At 43.3% G+C, this 23,742-nt stretch overlaps 1 protein-coding gene across 3 annotated transcripts in view; it reads right to left on the minus strand.

The window, feature by feature from the left end:
- Positions 1-23,742, minus strand: part of FAT3 (FAT atypical cadherin 3) — a 528,869-nt gene that overhangs the window by 182,795 nt on the left and 322,332 nt on the right. For all 3 annotated transcript variants that reach the window (XM_008149161.3, XM_028156960.2, XM_054725478.1), the window contains exon 3: positions 14,735-14,796. In XM_008149161.3, the coding sequence (XP_008147383.2) occupies positions 14,735-14,796 (62 nt within the window). The remainder of the gene's footprint in view (positions 1-14,734; positions 14,797-23,742) is intronic.

Consider the following 23,742-nt stretch of genomic DNA (forward strand, 5'->3'; position numbering starts at 1 on the left):
AACCGCAACACTTTTCTCTTTTAAAAAAAGCAATAAAATAACCAAACCTCTGGTTTTTATAATAGCTGGGAATTTTCCTTCATGAATCATTTATTCACTCATTCAGTTAAATATTTCTAGAGTGCCTATGAGATGCCAGGTACTGTGGCAGGTATCAAAAACATTATTGGTATCAAAACTCTCTGTGGATAGTTTGTATTAAGCCAAAAGGAAAATTGAGTTTTATAAGAGAAATATACATATATATATATACATATATATACATATATATATGCAAACTAACAGATATTCCAAAGTCTACTGATAGCCGAATTAGGCTGAGGGACAAATTTGGTTTTCCTGATTTAAAACACACACACACACACACACACACACACACAACCTTGTTCCAGCCCTGTTCCATTTCTATTTCGACCTCTACCATGGACAGACACAGTTTGATTGAGGTTGGTCAGAACTATTTAATTACCAAAGACCTACTCAGTTTTTCTCTATTACTCTTTCTTTGGGTTGGGGGATTATGATGTGGATGGCTTAGAGGACAGAGATTGGAAAAGCCAGTACACTGAGCTCCTGAATTTTAGTGTGGGAAGTAAAGTTTCTCTGCTTTTTAATGAATTCTTGGTCAACCCCATGGCTTTGCTCCAAAAATGTCCTGCTGGAGTGGAGGATTATCTTACATGGGTCATTACACTTCCAAGCTCTAAGCCCCAGAATGAGCATTAAATTAAAATTCCCTGCACCTTGTAGGCAGCACATCATGACACTCAAAAGATGCGAAAGTGCTAAATGAGTTCTGAGCAATAATATTATCACTACTGCACATTTATCGAGTTCAGTAGGGTGCTAAGTACCGTATAGACAGATAATACAAGCAGCCTCCACAAAAAAAGCAACAGCAATGGTCTTATAAGGACTCGCCCATTCATTTGCTCTAGGAACTGACACTGTAACTAAACTTGTTAGAAATAGTCTCTTTTCAAAAGTATCCTCAAGGCTGTCTATGCCTTTTTGTTTAATTTAAAAGTGGCCGATTTTCTAGTTATCATGTATGAATGTGGCCACGTCTCCTAATTTCAAAATGACCATAAGAATGCTGTAGGCTTATACTGAAGAACTTCATCCCCTTGCAACTGGAAATTATGAATGGGGTTTTCTGGGACATCTTAAATAAATCAGTTGTAAAATATGATATACATACCATTATGTTTTTTTAGTAAACTAACAAAATAAATGTTTTCAAAATTAGTAACATTGCCTTTTTATACTAGCCTTCAATTTTCTGAAAAAAAAAGCATACATATGAAAGCCAAAATAACTTATAGTTTAGTCTAAAATTGAAGTGCAAATATTCAAAGATAAAAACCATGAATCAAATGTCCTATTTTTAACAACTCTAGACACCAGCAGAGGAGAAGTTAAAGTACAATACATTCAATATGTATGTATAAGAACCAATATGCATGTGGGTGAGCACAAAGAATAACTTTGCATATACAAAAACTAATTGAATTTCAGAATCCTGACTTTCTTTATTTAAATGCCAGCCCATCAGTGTTATAAGAAAAAAAAAATCAAGCACTTTAGAGAAAATGGGTTATAAACTGTCATTGTTGAGTTTAGTGTTCTGACAACTTTGAAAGTAACTATAATGTAATTTCCCAAGTTGGTAGCTAAAATAATGGAACATCTGGATGCCATTGAAATGTATGACAATCAAGAAGAGAACAGAAAAGCAGTGGGAACAATGCTTTCCCTTTGATTATAATTCTTTGTGGTTTTGAACTCTGACTCCAAACCCGGGTTGTGGCAGTCCAGGGCAACTCCCTTCGCTAAGATTCACCCATCATTCCTGATCATATGAGTCCATCTCTGGGCCTACTTATTGCTTCCAGCAGCTGTACTTTCCACTGGCTTGTCTTCCTAATCTGCTGTCAGACCTCATGCCCGAACACCTGTGTGTAGTGGTAAGCAGTGTGCCGTGTCACATGTAAACTGGTCAGAGTGCTGATTTCAACCTCATATTCTGGGTCTGGCCTTTGGAAATATAGGCATCTCCAGAAAATACCATTTATTAGGCAACCACAGAGACATTCTATTCTTCTGAGAACAAGTGATCCTTGTGGAGGACATAGTGAAGCTGAACTGTAGAGACAAATGAACCAGTTAGATTTGTCTTACCAACTAGCAGCCTCATGGATGGTGCTGCCTCCTATGGTTTCTGGACTGGTTTTGCCATCTGGCAGGTGTCTAACATTATATGTGATGTTGTTAGAAATATCTGGGCACAGGCCTACATAGCTGACCCTCCTCCCAGATAGGAACTAATCGTAACTGAGTTGAGATCCATTTTTTCCTACCTGAGTCTAAATGCAACAGGGAGGAGGGGAAAACATTTTTTTTCAACCCAATCCACGTTGAGTCTAATAAGTATAACCTCAGTGCCAGGAGGAAAACAAAAATAATCATTAAGGACCTTGTAATCTGCGGCCTCACAATAGACACATATTCATGAATTATATATTTCTTTACATTTTTGCCGTCAAAAAAGGATATACCATGGAAGTATGCTATTTTTCTTGCCCTTCCTGATTAAAAACCACGTTTCAAGGTTGTCTGCAAGTGGAGTCGCTCTGAGAGCAGAGATGACTTATTCTTGGCGTGCATGCAAGTCTCTCTAGAGGCCCTTGTACTTCACAGCTCCAAGCTGAAACTGATGGGCACACGCAGGCATTGCCCTTCTTCCTGCTCGTCTACTTGCCTCATCTGTGGGATTTTGCTCTTAAACATGGACAGGCATATGTGCCCTCTCAAAGACACGTCAAGCCTCAGCTACAGTTTGGTTTGGATCTCGTCCCTCTTTTTACACCACAATTTGTCACCAGTACAGAATGCAGACAGCGATGCCAAATGTGAATGCCGCTTGCATGCCCACATTTGGCAAATATTTACCCAGATCTTTAATTTGGGATTTAATAGTCTATCATCTAATAGATGATTTCTACGGCACTGTTTAGTGCTGAAATTTTATGATTCTCTGGGGTTCATTTGCACTTTTGTGAACAGAAGCTTACAATGAATCATTTTGCCTTCCATGAGAAAATGTTATAAGGTCGAATATTAATAGCTGCCCAATGCTGTCATATTTTACAGTGGAAGAGAGGGGAGTAGTTCACATTGTGTGTAAAACCTTCAGCTGTCTATGTTTCCATATTTAGGTTTTACATGTTCAGGTTTCTGATATAATTTTCCAAATGACATGCTATAATATAATATGCAGGAGTCTTTTTCCCCAAGTGTTTCAGAGATGTTGATGTAAAAAGGTCCTTACTCTATATTTTTTCTTTCAGTTAGTGAATCCCATAAGGAAGTCTTCACAATTCCAGTCAAACGAAGGAATTTCACTCATATCTGTGTGCAGTCTGGTCAAGTGCCTGATACAGCCTGTTAGATGACATCCTCCCATGTCCAGGGTCTTTCTTCCAGCTGATCCACAGGCAGAAGAGAGGGCAAGTAAACATCTGGCCGAAAGTGGGCACCGAACCCACTACCGAGTGCAAACAGGGGACGCAATCTTCCAGAATAAGTGACAGACCGTCCATCACTTAAGATCATTATTAAAAACCCTACCACATGCAATCTCATGCTACTGAAAAACTAACAAACTGAATGTGAATTGGCTAATATAAAAAATGCCACAAAATAAATTGATAAATGCAAAAGAAGGGGTTACGAAACAATATGCAGAGCATTATTTCAATCTTTTTGACAAATTTTATGCAGAATCATAAGTAATGTGTGAGCTTATATACACAAATGCAAAATGAAGTTTTGAAAGTTTATATTCCAAAATGTAAAAATTGATCATTATTACATGGGAAATTATGAGTGTTACATTTTTTTCAGAAACAGGAAAAAAATTTGCTTATCTCTCTCTCCCCCCCTTTTTTTTTTTTTTACAATGAACATGTATTCTATAGTACATATTTCTGGTACATCCTAGTTACCCATTTCTAATTACCCTATAATTAGAAATAAATAGTTTTAAAATTCCTACCCTAAGCACTATGTAATTTCTAGAAGAGTTTTGAAAGAGACTCTAATTTTTCCTCTTTCACGGAGGTGTATATACACATGCTTCAAACAGTTAGAAATTGAGTTCACTCTTCCTTACATATTGATGTCCTTGTGATATGACAGGAACTTTTAAATGAGTTGCTCCTGGAAGCATCATTTTTGAAGATGGGAAATGGTTTTGTGCATGTTATCAAAGCACACATCATAGGTCTGTCACAGCCTTGCACAGAGAGATTTGTCATTCTTTATTGCGAGGTGGAGCAAGCATGTTCTGGCTACTGCTGATAGAGATGGAATGACAACCACTGTTGTAAAATGCTAAAGAAAACCCCACCATATTCTCTAGCTGAAACCACACAAGCCCGTCTCCAATCCCTGCCTTCCACGAGGATCTATTGCAGCCCTGCCTCCCTGTTGGCAGGGCTATAATGCCGCTTTAAGTCGAACTACTGACATCCTGACTTCTTCTCCACCTAATGAGCAGCGGTCCAAGGCCTCGGATGGTAGCGATGGAACATGTAACCATAAGACTTGGCCAAGTTCATTCTCAAGTGGCAAAGAGGCTGTCCCCAAGCAATGAAGAGAAAAAGGAAGCAATCTTGTAACCTATAGGATACCAGAAGTTGTTTTCACAGCATTCAACTTAAAAATAAGACAAAAGGCATGGACATGTGAAGCAGACTGAGAGATCTCAGAGAGGAGGGGAGGGAGGAGCCTGGATGAAAGATGGTGCAGGGATTAGCCAAAGAACATGATGCATAACCCATGGACACAGGCATCAGTGTGGTGAAGGCCCGGGGAGCGGGGTCAGGGGCTGGGTGGAGGTGGGCAAAGAGGGGGTGTGAAGGGGGACACCTGTAATAGTGTCAACAACAACAACAAAAAGGAGCAAATTAAGTCCCTCTTTACAGGAAGAAAGTTAGAAGACATCCTGCTTTTTCAGAACATGGTGTTATTGGTCAGAAGCCCCTGCTCCGCAGGTGCTAGCTGCCTAATTTAAAGTGTCTGCATGAAGCTTCTTAAGGGGGCGATTCATAAGTACTCAGATATCTTTCAAAATATTGAGCTCTTCCTATTTTATTTGAAAGTAGTATCCTAAAAGTAGATTTTTATCTCAATTACATAATAGCAAAGTATACATTAGCACAGAGCTTAACCCCATATCCCATTTTAAGATTTATCAGCATATTTAAAAGTGTATTGCAGCATGCCAGGAATTATAACACTTAAATGTGCAATGTACATGCAACCCGCCAATCCTCACAAAATCCTATAAAGAAGCTGTTATTATTATTATCCTAATGTACAGAAGCTGGACGGAGAAAGATTACAAAGCTAGCGAGTTGTGAAGTCTGCCTGTCTGTCTTCAAAACCTATGCTTTAACCATCTCTGTCTACATCTGCGGCACAAGATTAGACTGATATAAATTTTAGATTGATGTGAACTTTAAAAGAACTACCGTAATCAGGGCATTATTTTATGAGACGTTTTATTTCTTACTAAGTCAGACTGAATAACTGTAAAATCCATATAGGGCTACAATAGAAACAATGCAATAAGCACATTTATCACGGGTTTTCTCAGTTTTAAAAGGACTGGTAGTATTTGCCCTGATATACCGACCTATTTCCCTTGGCTCTGACATGGGACTCTCCTAACTTATCTTCCATTCAGTGATCTGCGTCTCACTGACAACCCTCTCAGCATCTCACCGAACCAGTCTTGCCACCAAACAGATGAGGCTGGTAGCCCCCAATGTGCCACCAAAGCAAGTCACTTGAAAGGTCCTGAAACAACAGCTCATCTGCTCAAAGCTGTCTGCAGCGCGCAGGAGGCAAGCCAAAGCAGCTTTTCCTTTTCATTAGCAGAGGCACTTGAGGCGGCATCATCGTGTCCCGCTCCTGCTGCCGTTCCATTTTTCTTTTCCCACAGGCACACTTACAGTGCCCAGCTGGGTCATTCACACCTGGTGTTCGGCACAGGCTTGGATGGTTTCTGAAGGGCCCAAAGGACATCGGACTGGACGGATCACCCCGCTGCTCAGAGAGTGTGCGGCACAAAATAAACCAGGGAAGCAACACGATGGCGGACGTGGGAAGAGGAGCCTCAGAAGCGCAGGGCAGGGGGTCAGTTTAGCGTCACTGCACTCAAGGGAGAGCCAGCCTGGCTTCCAGGATGTGAGATTTGCAACGGAGAGCTCAGGGACAAGCCATTTATGTGACCAGACCTGCAGGGTAAGAGGTCCACTCCTTCCCTCCCCACAGGACCCCACAGCATGAGCCCAGGAAGGAGCAGCATAGCGCCCCAATGGGAACCTTTCGGGAGTGGACACAAAAGCAGAGCCCTGGTGCCCAGCTCAGCAAGCGGTGACCCGCCTGGAGCAATTCTCACGGGCCTGGTGCAAAAGCCGGCTCACTTCCATTTCCATGCAGAGCCAGGGAATGGCAGGACCCTCCCAGGTCCAAGGGAATGGGGGTTTCATTGGCTGTTGCTCTACTAATTAGGATTCAGACTCAAGGGGGAGCAAAGCAAATGCAACCTTGCACTACCAGGTAAATTAGAGGTGGTTATTTATGGCATCAAGGATTTTTTCCAGTCAGTTCTCCTACTGTATGTGTGTGCCCGCAGATTGTTTAACTTGGAGGCTAACCGGGAACACAGACAAGCAAGGTTAGGACTGAAGAACTGCCAGGGGGAGACAAAGCAGACAGGAGGCCCAGGAAACTGTAGGTAATCCAAGGACCCACAGCACACCCCCACCCTCCCTCCCCTGGTTCATAGCAGAGGGGGTGGGAAGACACCCTCAGCTGAGATCTGAACCAAGTCCTCACAGGCTGCTCCTTCCAACCTCTGGGCTCATTTCTAACATGTCCCTGAGTCCAGAGGGGCACACTGTGAAAAAGTGTGGGTTCAAGAGGTGCCAAGAAACACAGTGCATTCTAGAATACCTGTGAAGTATTTTATTGTGAGAGGATTACACATTATGAAGCAGCAAAGAAATCTTCCTTTATATCATATGTTGCAAATCAGAGGCTCATTTTTTAAAAAAATGGAGGTGTCAACATTTAGTATAAGGAGATCTGACATGTAAATCCGCCTTTGTTATTTTGTCTGATGAAACTGGGCCCACTACGTTTCCACACCTGCCCCTGGCTGAGCCTGTTTAGAAGGGCAGGAGAGGCCTCACTGGTTTGGCTCAGTGAATAGAGCATCGGCCTGTGGACGGAAAGGTCCGGGGTTCGATTCCAGTCAAGGGCACATGCCTGGGTTTCGGGCAGGAGGCAGCCAATCAATGATTCTCTCTCATCATTGATGCTCCTCTCTCTCTCTCTCTCTCTCTCTCTCTCTCTCTCTCTCTCTCTCTCTCCCCCCTTCCTCTCTGAAATCAATAAAAATATATTTAAAAAAAATAGAAGGGCAGGTGAGACCCGCCATGCTCCCCCTCTGTCCCCACCACGCACACATGCTGCTCCTCTGAATTCCCTGCCCTGCCATGTGGGCATCTCGCACTCTCTGTTTTGAACAAAGTACCTTTGAGAATTAATAATTTGGCTTGAAAAATTCGTTTGTGTGTCTGATTCAATATTTACTCTTTGGCCAATTGGGAACTACAGCTGCAATTCACACCGCTGGGAGGATCTCACAAAGGATCGCTCTTCAGGGCCCGCACCAACCTGAACTGTTCTGCAGAAATTGGAATGACCACCTCCTGCGAATGTGCGTGCCTATGTGTGTGCACACACCACTGTCAACACAACTACTGCCACCACCACTGCTCTCTGCTGAACTGGGCGAGGAGTGCCACAGGCTACTCCTGACTGCCCTGCGGACACTCTCTCTGGGCACGATCCCAGACGTAAGAAAAATGTGCTTCTGAGAAGAGCTTCATTCCCGAGCTAGAACAAGTCCCATGGGTAAAGCTGGAGGGTTTCTGGGAAGGATGGGCGGGAAACCCTCAGTGAGGACTGTGGAGGAGGCAGCGCTCAGAAAAGCAGGTCCTCGGACCAGTTAGAAGCCAAGGTAGGCCCTGAGGGGGACTTACGTGAAGATTTTAACTGGTAGCATGGAGCCTGGAACATGGAAATAACTGTATTTAGATGGTGGTTTTATCCCCCTGGACTGTAATTGTGGTTGCCTCAGTCCCTCAGGAAGCCTTGTGAGATGGTTGCGGAGAAGGGAGGGGCAGGCCAGGCCAGGAAATGAAGTCTGGCTTGCTGTAGGAGTTTGCTTTGGGTTGCCATAACAGAAGGTAAAGACTGGGTGGCTTACATGACAGAAATTCATTTTTTCACTCTGGAGGCTAGAAGCCCCAGGTCAAGGTGTGGACAGGGTGTGTTTCTTATGTGGCCTCTCTCCCTGGCTTGTAGATGGCTGTCTTCTCCCTCTGTCTTCACATGGTCTTCCTTCTATATGTGTCTGGTCCACATTACCTTTTCTTAAAAGGACACCACTCCTATTGGATCAGGGCCCACCCAAAAGACCTGATTTTAATTTAATTACCTTTAAACAAAATTTTAAAATTGATTTGAGAGAGGGAGAGAGAGAGAGAGATTTGTTGTCCCACTTATTGATGCATTCATTGGTTGATTCTTTATGTGCCCTGACTGGGGATCAAACCTGTAGCCTTGGTGTATTGGGAGGCTGCTCTAACCCTGTGGTCGGCAAACTGCGGCTCGCGAGCCACATGTGGCTCTTTGGCCCCTTGAGTATGGCTCTTCCACAAAATACCACAGGCCTGGGCGAGTCTATTTTGAAGAAGTGGCGTTAGAAGAAGTTTAAGTTTAAAAAATTTGGCTCTCAAAAGAAATTTCAATCGTTGTACTGTTGATATTTGGCTCTGTTGACTAATGAGTTTGCCGACCACTGCTCTAACCAATTGAGTTACCCAGCCAGGACCTAATTACCTCTTTAAAGACTCCAAATAAAGTCCCATTGTGAAGCACTAGGGACTAGAACATCTACATATGACTGTGTGTGTGTGTGTGTGTGTGGGGGGGGGGGTTTACAATTCAGCCCATAACATCTGGTCTATATTCCTTCTTCTGCTGGAGTCCAAGCTGGTACTCACAGTGTGGGCACAGCATCCTCTCAGGTGGACTTTGTCCTGGAGCTCCAGGAGGTGCCCAGCAGCAGAGAGATCCCCTGTCCAGAGCTGGGTGCGCAGTGAAGGAGAGAGCAGTAGGTGCTGAGGAGCAGCTGAGGGAGTTGTGAATGGACAACCAAAGAGAATAAGAGAAAACCTCCTCTTTCCAGACACGTGTATGCTGATCACTCACCGCCTGGTAAATCTATTAGAAAATGACAGTGGGGAAAAGATGACTCAATTTGCCACATTTCAATATGCTGATGGATGTTTAAGGCCGTATCTGTTCTATGAAGAAGGAAGACCTACACGGGACACTAATGAAGTGACTGTGTGACCTTGGACCTTTCTCTCTTCTCTTTTCTCAGTCTCAGTATCTATATAATGGGAGAGAAGCAGTTTGGATGATGTGAATGAAAATCAGCTCCTTGATTCCAGGACACCAGCTAACTGTAGTAGCTCATGAATAACCAACAGTTTCATCTTTTAAAGACCTCAGTATGAAAGGCAAATAGAAAAACACTCACTTCGGTAACAGAACCTTACTGCCTACCCCTATGCCAGGCCCAGAATAAGCATTTGATAAAGCTTTGAAGACAGGAGGGAAAAAAGTGAGTTTCCATGTTGATACAACATGAATATGAACAACTAAGGCTTGAAAAGGTGTGGGCCTTGAGGTAGAGACCTGGAAGAGAGGGTTGCCATGCTCTCTTGGGAGCTCTTGAAAGCAGAAGTAATGCCCAACTCTCCTTCTGAGCCCCGAGCCTGTGACAGGTGCTGTTTATGTGCACACATATCCATCTTTTTTGAGGGCCTGCTGGTACTTCTTGCAAAGTTTTTGAGGGTGTCAGAAAGAGGAACCCAATGAGAGAAAATTCCATTTCTCTCAGTTAAATGATCAAGATGTGGACTTCTTAATGGGCTGAAACAGGCCTGCGGTTCTTCAGCACCAGACATTACCATCATTTCCAAAGCAGATGCTTATCAAAGTAAGAAACCGCTAACGAGTGCACTCAGTGAAGAAATCAATTTGCATCCTAAGTCAAGGAGGAAATGTTATAAAAACTTAGCAAAGGGCAGTATTTTTTTTTTTTCCTCAGAAAATAAACTGTAAAAAGGGATGAGAATTTCAGACAGGAAAACAGTCACATGAGGTGCCTCTTACCCAGGACGATGGTTATGGATGAGTATGCTAAAGGGACAGAGACTACATAACTTACGTCCCTATAGATCTAGTGTACTCCTCGGTAATGTGTTTTGCTATTTATACCAACTGCGCTATAAAACATCACCACATTCTCTTGGCTACTTCAGGTTATATGCACACACAACATCATTTCTCACCCTCTTGTCTTTATACGGGTTACTGTGTCTTGTCATCCTTTTTGATTTGCAAATAAAATAATCTCTCTGTTCTCTTATCAGAACCATCCAGCCCTGAACAGAGAAACATTTCAAGATCAAAAGGGAGGCAAACTAATACTCTTTCAGCAAGCAAGATAAAGATTCACACATAATTAAGCCAGCAGTATAGAGTTATTTAAGTGGACATATCTTTTAAGAATAGTGAAACTGCTATAAGCTATTCATACTACTGGGGTCAGTACTGAAAAAAGAAAGGGAGCTGACAAGATGTTTGTTGAGGACAAGGGGGAAAGGGAGGGGGTAGGAAAGAGGGAGGGACAGAGGATGGCTTAGTAGTGTCTCTGTGGGCCAGGCCCTTTGTGCAGTTCATCCATGAGGTCGGGATTTTTAACTCCATTTTACAGATGAGGAAATGGAGGATCCAAGCAAATGGAAAGAGGCAGTGCCTTCCACTCCTTCTGTCTCTGAGCTCACGCACTTTACAGTATGCTAATACCCACTCATGATCTCATCTAGGGGTAAAATAAAGGTCTCTTAGATTAATCTCTCAATCACAGGACATTTATTGAGTGCCTCCCATTTTTCAGGTATGGGTCTGGCTGCTCTGAATACAGCAATGAGAAAGACATTTATTTGGTGCTGACAACAGCCACCACCATTCATGGAACACTTACTGTCTAACAGGCAGCATCCTGAGCACTTTTTACCTGTCATTTCATATACTCTTTATATCAACCCTATGTTAGGCATTGTTACAGACGAGGAAAAGGGGGTTCAGAGAGGTCCGGTGGCCTATCTAAGCCTGTGAGCAGTTCCAAAATAGCATCTCAGGCCTGCCTGAATTTAACATCCAGCCCTTCCCACACCACTTCCATTTACTAGCTTGATAAATCAAGTTTCAATCCCACAAGGAGTTTAAATTTAGGAGGTGAGGAAACAATCTGTACAAGTGATTATAAGAAAAAATTAGTGCCTTTATTTCACAGCTGCCATCTCTGATAATGAGGTAATCAGGGCTGAAGTCACAACCACTAAGCTAAAATGTTAACTCACTATTTAGTTTATGCATCCATTATCAACTTCCTGCATCTATTTGCTGGAATTAGGCTTCTACCTCCACTATCATCATAATTGGCTATAAAGTTATGTATATGACTTTGAATAAGTGAGCTGAAAATTCCACATTTTTGCATTTTATGGGAGGGAGAGAAGATCAGACCAATATTTTCACATAACAGACTTCCAAATTAGGCAAGAGTTTAAAGCTCAGAATTCACCTAAGAAATGTAAGCTATACTTGTGAATTTTTTTTACAGTTCTTTGTTGTTCTTGCTTTTTTTGCAAGTCCCTTGGATTCTGTTAATAACTTTCTTCCTATAGTCAGAGATTTAAGGTGAATGCTTACAGACTCAAAAACCCTTACAGCCCATACATGGTCAAGCTAAATATCTTAAATCCATGTTCAGGCAGACACCCAGCAGTGCACAAAGTGCCTGCTATCATGAGGATTGCAAACTACAAACAAATCATTAATGTCCTCCTGGTTACTTATTCATAAGAGCACCTTCCAGGTCAGCTTCTAAATGGGTCCTTTCAAGAAGAGAAATTTAATTTTATTGGGACAGAGAAATATAAAATAGAGCCAGAGGTTAATAGGAGTTTAAAAGGAGCATAGGGTTATCTTAGCAATTAAAGGCTCTCCAGGAGGTTAATCACCCCCACATAGTACTTACAAATGACACATGTATCAGCAGATATAAAAATGTGTGTGCAGAACACTAATCTGAATTATATATATATTAGAGGCCTGGTGCACGCAATTCGTGCACTCAGGGGAGGGGTCCCTCAGCCCAGATTGCAAGAGGGCACAGGCCAGGCCCAGGGACCCCACTGGTGCACAATCGGGGATGGGGAGGGTGCAGGAGGATGGCCAGCCACAGAGGGACCATGGGAGGGCTCCAGGGAGTGTCCGGCCTGTCTAGCTCAGTCCCGATTAGCTGGACCCCAGCAGCAAGTTAACCTACCGGTTGGAGCGTCTGCCCCCTGGTGGTCAGTGCACATCATAGCGAGCGGTTGAGCAGCCTTAGCATATCATTAGCATATTACGCTTTGATTGGTTGAATGGCTGACTGGACGACCAGACACTTAGCATATTAGACTTTTATTATATAGGAGATATATAGTATGTATGTATGTATGTATGTATGTATGTATGTATTTTGCAGGGCTGAGTTAAACTGATATTCTTTCCATGATCCATTCAGAAAAAGTAAAAGGCCCTGGCCGGTGTGGCTCAGTTGATTGAGCATCATCCCATGCACCTAGAGGTCACTGGTTAGATTTCTGGTCAGGGCATATACCTGGGTCGCAGGCTTGATCCCAAGTAAAGGGCTTGCTGGAGGCAGCCAATCAATGATTCTCTCTTATCATTGTTACACAGATTTCATATTTGATTCTCCCAATAGCCCTCTGAGGTTGTTAACTGCTATACTACACTACTTCATTAGGCAGATGATACCAGACACTAAGACATGATGGGCCAGATGAATCATTGTCTGTCTAAAGAACCAGAATGTTTGGTCAGTATTGAGGCAAGTCTGTAAAGGATGTATATTCATGTACCTGGAAAACACTCTTGTGTTTTTGTGTATAGTCACAGTCTGCACCACACACACCCTGAATACACCATCTTTGTAGGGACAAGCCAGTAAGTGATCTCAGGTAGATTCCCCAGCTAATGAGACCCCCTCCCATTTCCCTGCAGGGAGGTAATGGGTCCCACTATTTGAGAACACAGACTCCCCAGAATTTTGGACTCTGCTGCAAAGGCAAGGAACACAAGATAATATAAAGTGTTACTGTTCTGGCAAACGTTCTCTAATTCTGGACCAGGTACATACCACAGCCCATTAGTGTAATTTTGAAAAAAAAAATTAGAATTATTATTTTTTGGTAGCCTGGAGTTTTTCATCTTTATAAGATGATAGCAATGTTTTAAAAGGGTTATCAGGATGCTGCATCATCATAATAATGATCCTTTATTATGTACATTATGCTTTAAGAGTTTTAAACAAACTGTGATATAAAAATGTAAGATTTGATCCTAATAGCGATGCTTTGAGGTATACGGGGTAGTAATTATTTGTCCCATTTCACAGTAGGGGAAACTGAGGTCCAGGGCAATGAAACAGCTTCTGAGACTTCACGCCAATCATGGCAGTGCAGTTCTGGGACCCAAGGGCACTGATTCCTAGTCCACTGTTCTTTTTATGTCATTGCAAGTGAACTGATTTAAAGGAGAACAGCAGGGATTTGAGGGGTGTGTGTGTGTGAGTGTGTGTGTGAGTGTGTGTGTCTCTGTGTGCATGTGCATGTGTGTATGCCAAGAGGACCTGTGAATTCCAGTGTTTCTTAAAGCCTAACAGATCATCTTCAAAGCATAGACACATTGCAACACCTCAACAAACCCCTAACTTCCAAGCATTGTCATCTGTTCCGTACCAGACAATCATACCTAAATCACAATGTCGCACATCCTACTCAGACTTCAGGCTTCCCAATAAATATAGTTGAGACATGTACAGAAAGACTGTTCCACAAAGCTCTTTCATGCCTATTTTTCTATCTTTTTCCTTCTGGTGTTTCTTTTCCCCATCCAGGAATAATGTTCTTATAGTTTATAATTCTGCTGTTTCTGTCTTAATGAATTATAGGAGTGCATGTTATAGTTTCAGAAAAGTCATCTCGGGCAGCGAATCAACTCGCAGCCTTCCCTTCCTCAAACCTCTCCCAGAAAGAAGGACAAAAGGAAAAGAGGAACAAAGCCAGGCACTTCACCAATGACGCCCTTCCCTCTCAGGGCAGCACTCCGCTCCTTCTCACTCTGCAGCTGAGGCTCAGAGGGCTCCGTTCCTGAACTCTCTTTGCCGCTAGTTGACCAAGGAGCCTGAAGTCAAGGAAGAGACATCCATGCACCTGCTTGTTTTCAGCAGAATGCAAAGGCTGCTCTGCCACCCTTGCTGGGCACCCGGGCGTCGTGCAGCGCTATGCCCGAGAAATCTCCAAATTCAGAACCCCTCAGCCCCAGGTGAACACCTTCACTGTGCAGGCCAGTGGTCAGAGGCAGTCAAGTTAGAGTTCATGTGGAAGGATAAAGAAGTTTAGTGGAAGTCCGTTTTAACGAATGCCAGTTCCCTGTATGCGCTTACCTCCAGAAAATGTTCTGCCTGTTGTTCTCGATCCAGTTTCCTTGAAGTGGTTGTAATCAGACCTGCGTAGAAATGAGAATATTTGACTTTTAAATATCTGGGGCATGGAGTGTGGGAAACAAGTCCAGTTAAAGCAAAAAGCAAAGGTGATGAGGAACTGTAGCTTTCCAGTCCCAGGGGCAATAAGATAGTCTCAGAATTCTTCCTTCTTTTATTTCCGAATAAGCAATTTAGGAATCTTCAGAATTATTCTGTTATTTTTAGGTTAATCCTCACCAGAGGATTTTTTTACCATCGATATTTAGAGAGAGTAGAAGGGATGGAGGAAGGAGGAGAGAGACATACGTGGATGGGTTGCCTCCCCCATACACCCTGACCAGGGGCCGAGAATTGAACCTGCAACCCAGGTACCTGCCCTTGACCAGGAATCAAACCCATGATCCTTCAGTGTGAGGGCCGACGCTCTAACCACTGAGTAACACCAGCCAGGGCAGACTTATTCTTAAAGCAAAATAACATTTACAAAGAAAACCTGAAAACTGTGTTGGGGTTTTGCTTACCTCAGGTAATGTAATCACTTTGGGGATATAAAAACTCACTGAAGAACCATTGTTTTTCTGATAAGAAGGAATTTCAATGATTTATTTGCATACGATTAAAATTATACAGTAGGAACCTCATTAAAGAGTTTAGAGTTCTTGAACAATTAATATGTTGTTGATGCAGATTAGATTCAGGCTATGAAACAGCACTTTCTTATTTAACTTTTTTATGCTTATAATGGTTGTTTTTTTTTTGTTAAACTTGACAAAGAAGGTTATTTCTGTAATAACTATTGTACACAAAATTATTGCAAATTTAATAACTCACATACCTAAGATTTCACAGTGTAATTTTATCTTTTATTATGTGTTTAAATCTTCACACAAAATAAGTCCCACCTGGGAAATATCTATCTTTCCTTTGAATGGTGTTTCTCATAAATGAATCGCCCATTTGAGTATAAAGACAAAGAAAAGGGAATGAGAAGACAAAGCCTTCAGCCACCCAGCTTATTGCACCAATTTGTCTCTTGCAGGTTTTATTATTATTATTATTGTCAAGTGGCAATTAGGAGGTCAAACTTACATTGCATTTCTTGAGTCTACAATGTCCCTAAAGACAAGAGATTTATGGATTGGGCTGTTTTCATGACATATGCTGATTGACAGGAAATCGCCGCCGAGAGTAAAATCCCTTGAAAAGCTGACTCCCAAGGTTGGCAAAGTAGGTGGCATAAGGAAAAGCTCTCCTACTGAGGTTGGCTGAGGATCTCACGACCTCCAGCTTTTATTTTACAAACAGAAGTGGTGGGTGGGAGTACATGGTAGGCTTTAGAGAAAGCCAAGAAGAGGCCCCAGGAGATAAATGGACTTCAAAATAAAAGCCCACTGCGAGTAGCAGGGCTCTTTACAAGCTACCCCCCTCCCCTCCACTCTCACCTGTCTACACTCCTATGAAGGCAAATCTAAGTTCCCATTGCACAAATGGCCTGCCTTTCTGTGAATTCTTTCTGGAATGTGCCCCCCTTCATTACTTCGCCCACTGACTTCTCAAATGTAGGTCAGCTGTTAGCTCAGGTGTTAGCCAGGGTTAGGTGACCATGTGACGTGTCCCAACAGAACCGATATCCTCCACCACCATTGTTCTTTGCCCTCTATGATCATCCTTTGCTCAAATGTCTGCATTTCCCCAAAAGACAAGTTGACACAGTTCCTTCATGGGAAGGGCCTGTCTTTCATTCATAAGCCCACCTAGCTCCTGGCCTAAAACAAAGAATGGGAACTTCATTAATGCTCAGTTGACAAAAATTGCTGTGGAAGAGAGATAGTATTTACATTTTAATCTTCAGTTTTACTACAGACTTAGAATGTTTGCTTGGGAGGGTACTGCTCAGTGTGTAAGGAAAGTATATGATGGTGGGCAGAGGGCAGATGCCGTTAGCATTTATTGGAAGCCACTGACTGAGGTTCTCTCTGTGAATGGTGAGATGCTCCTGACTCTCAGATACAAAGATGAGCAACTGTTCAAGGTTGTGTTATCAGGAACTGTAAGGGAGAGAATCAGTAACTTCTCTTTTCCAGCTCCCCATCAGAACTTTAAGGGAAACTCAAAAATTAGATTCTATGTCCCACTCCATCCCCCATTTACTGCATCTGAATCTCTTGGGGTGATGCCTGAGAAGGCCCACTGATTTTAAGAGAAGGTTTACGTCACATCCCACGATCCTTTGCTGAATCTCACTATGACTTCTTATTGATATTCATTTTTCTGCTCAGCCACATGCAGGATGGGAGTACACTGAGCTGCTTTAGCCTCTGGAGCAGACGCCTGGGCTCAGTGTGTGCCTGGGGGTGTGCAAGGGGGAGATGGAGATGATGCGTGAGTGCACCAGTGGGTGGGGTGATAAAAGAGGAATAAAAGGGAGCACAGCTCCCTGATTCATGTTGACTATGGGTCGATGTGGTCACACCAGGGGACATCTAACACACCAATACGATGCCTTCATTTTCAGGCTATTCTGTTCTATTAGGTCCTATGTCACAGAGGCTCTTTCCAAGTGAGAAGTAACTGTCTTCTCAAAAGGGGGCAGGGGGCTTTCACCTCTTCCGGGAGCATCCTCAGTGAGAGGTCTCCGTGGGAATGAGAAGTACTCGTCATATTGAGGCTCTGAATGGGTGAAGGGCTGTCACTTCCACTCTGCTGTCTGCCTGCTGCTCTTCCAGGAGCCCTTTGCCCTCTGTTCCCCTGAGGACACTCGTGTCATTTCAGGTCCTACTCGCAGGGGTTCACAGCTCACTGCCAGCTTCCTCCCCTGATCATTCTTAGGGTAATTTTTTAGGAGAGTCACGCATTTTAACAAAGCACATGTGCAACTGAGAGAGCAGTGACTGCCCTCCCATCTGTATACCTTCACCAAGATGTGTTTTTCACATATTTACCAGCCAACAGAGGAAGCTACAGGCTTCCTGGAAAGTCTGAAACAGCATTCACAACAGTGAACATGGGGCTGTGAGGAAGGCAAGCAACGTCTGCTCCTAGAAGAAAGGCAGGCCTGCTTCTGTAGGCTTCCGGTCTCTGGGATTGTATTGCCTTTATTTTCACAGAAATAAGAAAAAAGTGTCTAATTGGTCAGAAATCAGATGAGGTCGGCTTGGGGACAGGGACTGACGACTAATGGGCACAATGTTTCTTTGTGGGGGGGTGTTAATGAAAATACGTTAAAATTACAGATTACGGTGATGGTTGCACCGTTCCATACGTATTCTGAAAAACACTGAATTTATACTGTAAATGAGTGAGTGATAGTTTATGTAATTATACATCAGTAGGGGACCATAACTCTGTCTTTTAGATTTTAACAAGTCTTTCTAGTTGGAGAAGACAGACATTTCAAAATACTTGATGAATGGATGATGGGGTGAGTGAGTTATTTAGGAATCAGGCATGAAGAGGGGTTGGAAGGAAGAGAGTGATCAGGTTTGTCCATGGGGATCTGGAGCATAAAAGTAACGAACAAAACATTTTGGGTTAAAGCCGCAACTGGTAGTTATTTGCACTGATAAAAATAATCCTCATCAAGCCAGGGCCAGCTAAGCAAAAAGGGGAAAAAGCTTTCTTCCTTCTAAAGTAGCGATTTTCAAACTTTTTCATCTCATGGCACACATAAACTAATTACTAAGATTCCGTGGCACACCAAAAAAACATGTTTTGCCAACCTGGCAAAAAAGGTGTAATTTGATTGATTTGCAAATGATAATAGTAACAACAATAATAAAAATGATATTAATTACTTCCCCTTTTGGCTCCAAAGTAACTTTTCAAAAAAATCAGGTGTCTATAGATGTACATAAGGATTTCTGGTACCGAGAATTAACCAATGAGATGCAACCTTCTTATGCAGCATGACCAATAAGATGCAACTCTATTATATGACCTATATATTTATGGTCCAAGACAGGGCATTCACACTAACGGTTAATGTTGTGTTGACTGGTGCCATTTCTTTTATTTGACAATCTAGGGGAAAAGAGGTCAGTGCCCCTGACTAAATAGGTATTGTATGTTTTAAAAATTCTTACAGCACACCGGTTGAAAATCGCTGGACTAAAGGAACACACTTAGGATGAGCTATGATGCTTCAGCAGCACTGTGTATTTTACTGTCAGAAAGGAATGCAGTGAGCCATCCCTCACAGTCCAGAGGAATTAGTCGAAATCGCCAAAGCTGCATCTTCATTTTTAACAACTTTGTTGTAGCAGAATGCAGCTGGGCTTTAGAAAAGGAAAAAGGATGAAGGAGAGCAACCTCCCTCTTCAACTGCTGTGATTCATCACTGTGGAAGGCAACCTCCTTGCAATCTCTGCAGGAGACAGGCATCTACATCACGCATGTAACTGCAGACCCATTGGGCACAGTAAATTGGGGACTGACATGACGGAATTGAATTTCAAAGATAAATCATGGGCAAGCTTTTGAATGTGGTTCGGAGATAGAAACAAACACATCATTTGATATAATTACATATGCAAACCTCCAGTTCAGGAAGTGGGGTGAGTCCAGTCCCCAGTGACTGATACTCGGTAAAGAAGGCGGGAGGGCACATGGCTGGGACGGTGCAATTCCTTTAAAAACGGCCACTTTTGGTTTTCTGTTGTGGAGACGGAGGAGTCTAACCGTCGCTCTGAGACACAGCCTGAGCCTGAACATGTGGCTGCCTGTTCCAAGGGGACCCGGGCTGTTCTCAGCAGCTACTGTCAGAGGAGTGGTACTTGTAGGATGACATCTTTCCCCGGCTCCTCCTCCCCACGGGTGTCCTGGGTCGCAGCTGTGTAATCTACTGCCGTGACATTCACATTTTCTTTAAGTGCTACTTGAAGCCGTGTAGTTCTTAGCTGTTTCAGCACGATTTTCCGAGACCCATGGAAGCTGGGTTTGTCTTAAAAATAAAACTAGAATTATCAGCCCTGTGAACCACAATTAGTGCTTTTAACTCTGTCTTTTTCAAATCCCATTTCTCCACGCCTCCCCCCAGCTATCCAGTAAACCCCTCACCCTCCTTCCAGACAGCTCAACGGTCTCCCTCTCTCCGCTAGCATGCTGCATGTGACTCTACTATTGTCTCAATCCCCCTCATGGTTTCAGCAAGGCAGACACTGGTAGTTCCCCAGTGGAGCTCAGGAGCATGGATCCGTGCCTGTCACATTTGCCGAATATATAAATACTGCCGTCATATCACCCAATAGTTGGCTCTAGTTATTTGTTGAAGAGTCAATCTTTCCAGATAGTATATAGACAAGAGGGTAGTGACTAGATCTTATTCATCTCATGTTCTTGGTATTTAACATAGAACCAGACACATTGTAGGTATCAAGCAAAACATGTTTGAATGATGGTGACATGGGGGCAGTCTCCCAGAATTCTCAATATTGTTTTATAAAGAGGCCATAATGGGCCCAAGCCATGGGACTCAACATTATCTGAACGCTCTCTTCCATTCTCTGAATGATTTTAATATTTTCCCCATTTTTGGACACCCTCTTCCATGCTGATAGTTGGAGGTCATTAGAATAATTCCTGAGAGCCTTTAAAAATTTTTTTTCAGCTGCTGATTAAAATTTTTATTCTTTAATGTCATGCACAGGGCCATTCCACCATTCTCCCACATCTATCTAATTTACAGGGAAAGGTGGGCAAATACTAATATAGTAGTGTCCAACCTTTGAGTACTATGTACCAGGCACTATACTAAACGGTTTACATATGTGTTCTCATTTAATCTTACAACAGTTCAGATAAGTGGGAACTGTTCTGACTCCATTTATAGGAGGAAACGGAGGTAAATAACTTGCACAAGGTCTCCCATGACTGAGCAAGGATTCAAACGCAGAAACTCTGAAGCATCTTGCCTCTTTCCCTGGCAGGCGAGGATGCAGAGTGGTGGCAAAAGCCATCCACTTAGGAGCCAGGAGACCTGGGTCCCAGTCTCAACTCTGTCAGTAACTGGCTATGCGATTACAGCAATCACATCTTTTCTCTAGGCCCTTGTTTCCTCTCCTAGGAACGTCCCAAAGTTTCCTCAGCGTAAAACGTGTAACTATCAGAACATGGAAAGGACAGGATTCTTCTTCCTACTCTCACCACTTTCTTCTTGATGGACCGGAGTCCAGCCGTGTGAGGTCACTGGGCAGGAAGAGGGCCTGCCGTCTAGTTTTTGTTTACCCACAAAATCAACACTGAACACCCACGTGCATACTTCTCAAGAGAGAAAAAGTAAAAATGTCACTTAACCCGAGTGCATGGTTTTCACGAGGAAAATAAAAACTTTAGTCATTCCCATGAATGTACTGTCTCTTCTCTAAGATGATAACTTCTGGAACCTGTTTCCACCTCTCATTTTAGCCCATCAGGAAGCCTTAAAATGTTCCCTGCCGTATGTACACATGGACATAAGGCTGTACAATGAATTGAGAGAGAGAATAAAAGGGCCACGGTAAATGCAAATTCAGGATGGTAGAAAAAATTACAGTCGAAGGGAACACACGTATTACGCTCATTTTTAAAAATACTAAGTAACGGGTGGTATCAGACCATAGGATGCTCGTTTGAAAAGGAAAGAATAATACGAAAGAAAAAAATATAAAAGACTTACAACATCAGTTATGAGGGGGTTAAGAACAGGATTCTAGAAATTGGCCCCAGAAGACATGCTTCTTAAGTAAGGGCTGTTTCAGCAGGTGTAAAGACTTGGAGCTGCTCGGCTGAGCACGCAGCGCCGCTATTAAATTTACTTAAGAAAACCCGACAAGGGGAAACCACCGAGGGAGCTTACGCCTGCAACTCAAACTTTCTTTACAAATAGTTACTTCCAAGATGCTCACAGAAGCTTTGAAACGGTGTAAGTGAGGGGGCACCTTAAGCCAAAGTCTGAAAACCCTGTGGGTCAAACGTGCTGTGGGGTTGTTGCTTTTCTGTAACAGGCACGTTTCACGTTCTTTTTCTGCGAGCCACGGACGCCACGTCCTGCCTCTGCAGCAGGGAAATCACAGGCGTCACTTCTTCTGCCAGAAACGCTTTCCCCTTTGGACACAGGATTCGGTAGCTGCTACAGGTAGCCAAGGGAAAAGCCAGCTTGTGAAGGCAAAGTGCTGATGCTGGCACACCTGGCACTTCCCCTGGGGGTCCAGTTAGCAGATGGAGTTAGTTGCCCACAGCCCGGAGAGAGAGTTCTGAGGTGCAGGCGAGCTCTGGTCCCTCATTGTGCCACCCATTGTAGACTAGATCAATGAGGGACAACTGGGTCAAGGCAACGGCCGTCAGGGGGAAGGATAAGATAACGGCGAACAGAGGAGGAGTAATAAGTAATGAAGAAGAATGGTGGAGAATCTTTCCAAAGGCCTTTCCTCTGAATAATTCTCTCTGGTCCTGAAACACACACACACACACACACACACACACACACACACACACACACACACACAGCTTAGGACCAGAGATGCTGTGAGTTTAATGTTGCCAGAATACTTCACTAGTCCCGTATGTCCTCCCCTCAATTCCTCTCCACAGCACCAATCCTCATGGCTCTCCTGCAAATCTCACACAGCCCTGCGGCTCTGCCTTTTGATTTTGCCGAGATGGGGAAGTATTCATGCACCTGAATGAGTCTCCAGGCGATTTTAGCTAAACCTTGAATGCCATATGGATTTCTTCAGAGGAGTTCAGCTACAGATGGTGAACCAATATTAAGGATGGAGTATGAAATGATGCCACCTTTAGGTGCCATGAACATGCCACTGACGTGTGCGCTCGGATGTGCAATACGGTGCACATCTCCCCCCTTCTCTCTCTGCCAAGATTTTTTTTTTTTTTGCATAATTCTAAATCCTGGTTGATCAAAATAAGGAAGAAAAAGTGTCCTGCAATCTGAATTACACTGTCTGGATGGGTCTTAGAGATGATCTGGTCTGAGAAGCATCCTGGTACACTGGTGAGCAGTATGCCAACCAGACTGAGGCTCTGGCATCAGCCTGCCTGGCTTCACATCCCAGCCCCACCCCTAGGCGACTGCCTGTGCTTTCAGCAAGTTACTTAGCTTTCTAAATACCAGCCTCCTCCTCTGTAAAAGGAGGCTTATTAAATTAAATAACCGATTTAAAATGCTTAGCTTGGTTCCTGGCACGTATTAAATGCTCACAGGATGTTACTCTTATTATAAGCTCCAAAGATGATGCCGGGAGTATCATATGTGTTTAAGGGTCTAATCTTGCCTCGTTTCCATTCTGAGGTTCCCTTAAATGTGTCTAGACATTTGGGCAACAAACACTGTAAAATGTCTACCACATCCCCTGTCATCTGGCAGATAAGGGCACGGATGCTCACAGTTCAAGTAAATAGTTCAAAGACGTATGCATAAGAAATCCTTCATCCATGAATTGTTAAATGTTATTGCGAGAAGAGCAGATACCCTCGGTCCTCAAAGCGTGGCACGGCTTAGCAGCATCAGCGGCACCTGGGAGCAGGTGAGCAATGCAGAACTGAAGCCTCCTTGTAGGACACCCCATTTGAGAACCTGGACCTTAGACCATTGCTGGTTTTCAAACTTGACTGCGTGTTGAAATTACCTGGGGAGCTTTAGCATAGGCAGATGCCAAGGTCCCACACCCAGAGGCTCTGAATGATTAGGTATCGGGGGAGGTCTAGGCACGGGGATTTATAAACAGCTCCAGGTGACTCTAATATCCAGCCGAGGGTGAGCATCACTGTCTGTACAGCTGTAGTCCTCCTTGGGTGATAGGGTTGTAATAATTAATTTTGACTTGTCTAGTTTTTCCACAATGAAAATCACTCAGTTTTATAATCCAAAAGAACTTCAAGGCCAACACAATGGCACACAGTCTCCTGCCTGTCCTCACTGAATTCCACAAAGCTCTATCTAAATCCTCCCAGCAAAGGAGTCCACTACGTGGTTA

The sequence above is a fragment of the Eptesicus fuscus genome, chromosome 13, assembly GCF_027574615.1.
Source record: "Eptesicus fuscus isolate TK198812 chromosome 13, DD_ASM_mEF_20220401, whole genome shotgun sequence".
Classification (NCBI taxonomy): domain Eukaryota; kingdom Metazoa; phylum Chordata; class Mammalia; order Chiroptera; family Vespertilionidae; genus Eptesicus; species Eptesicus fuscus.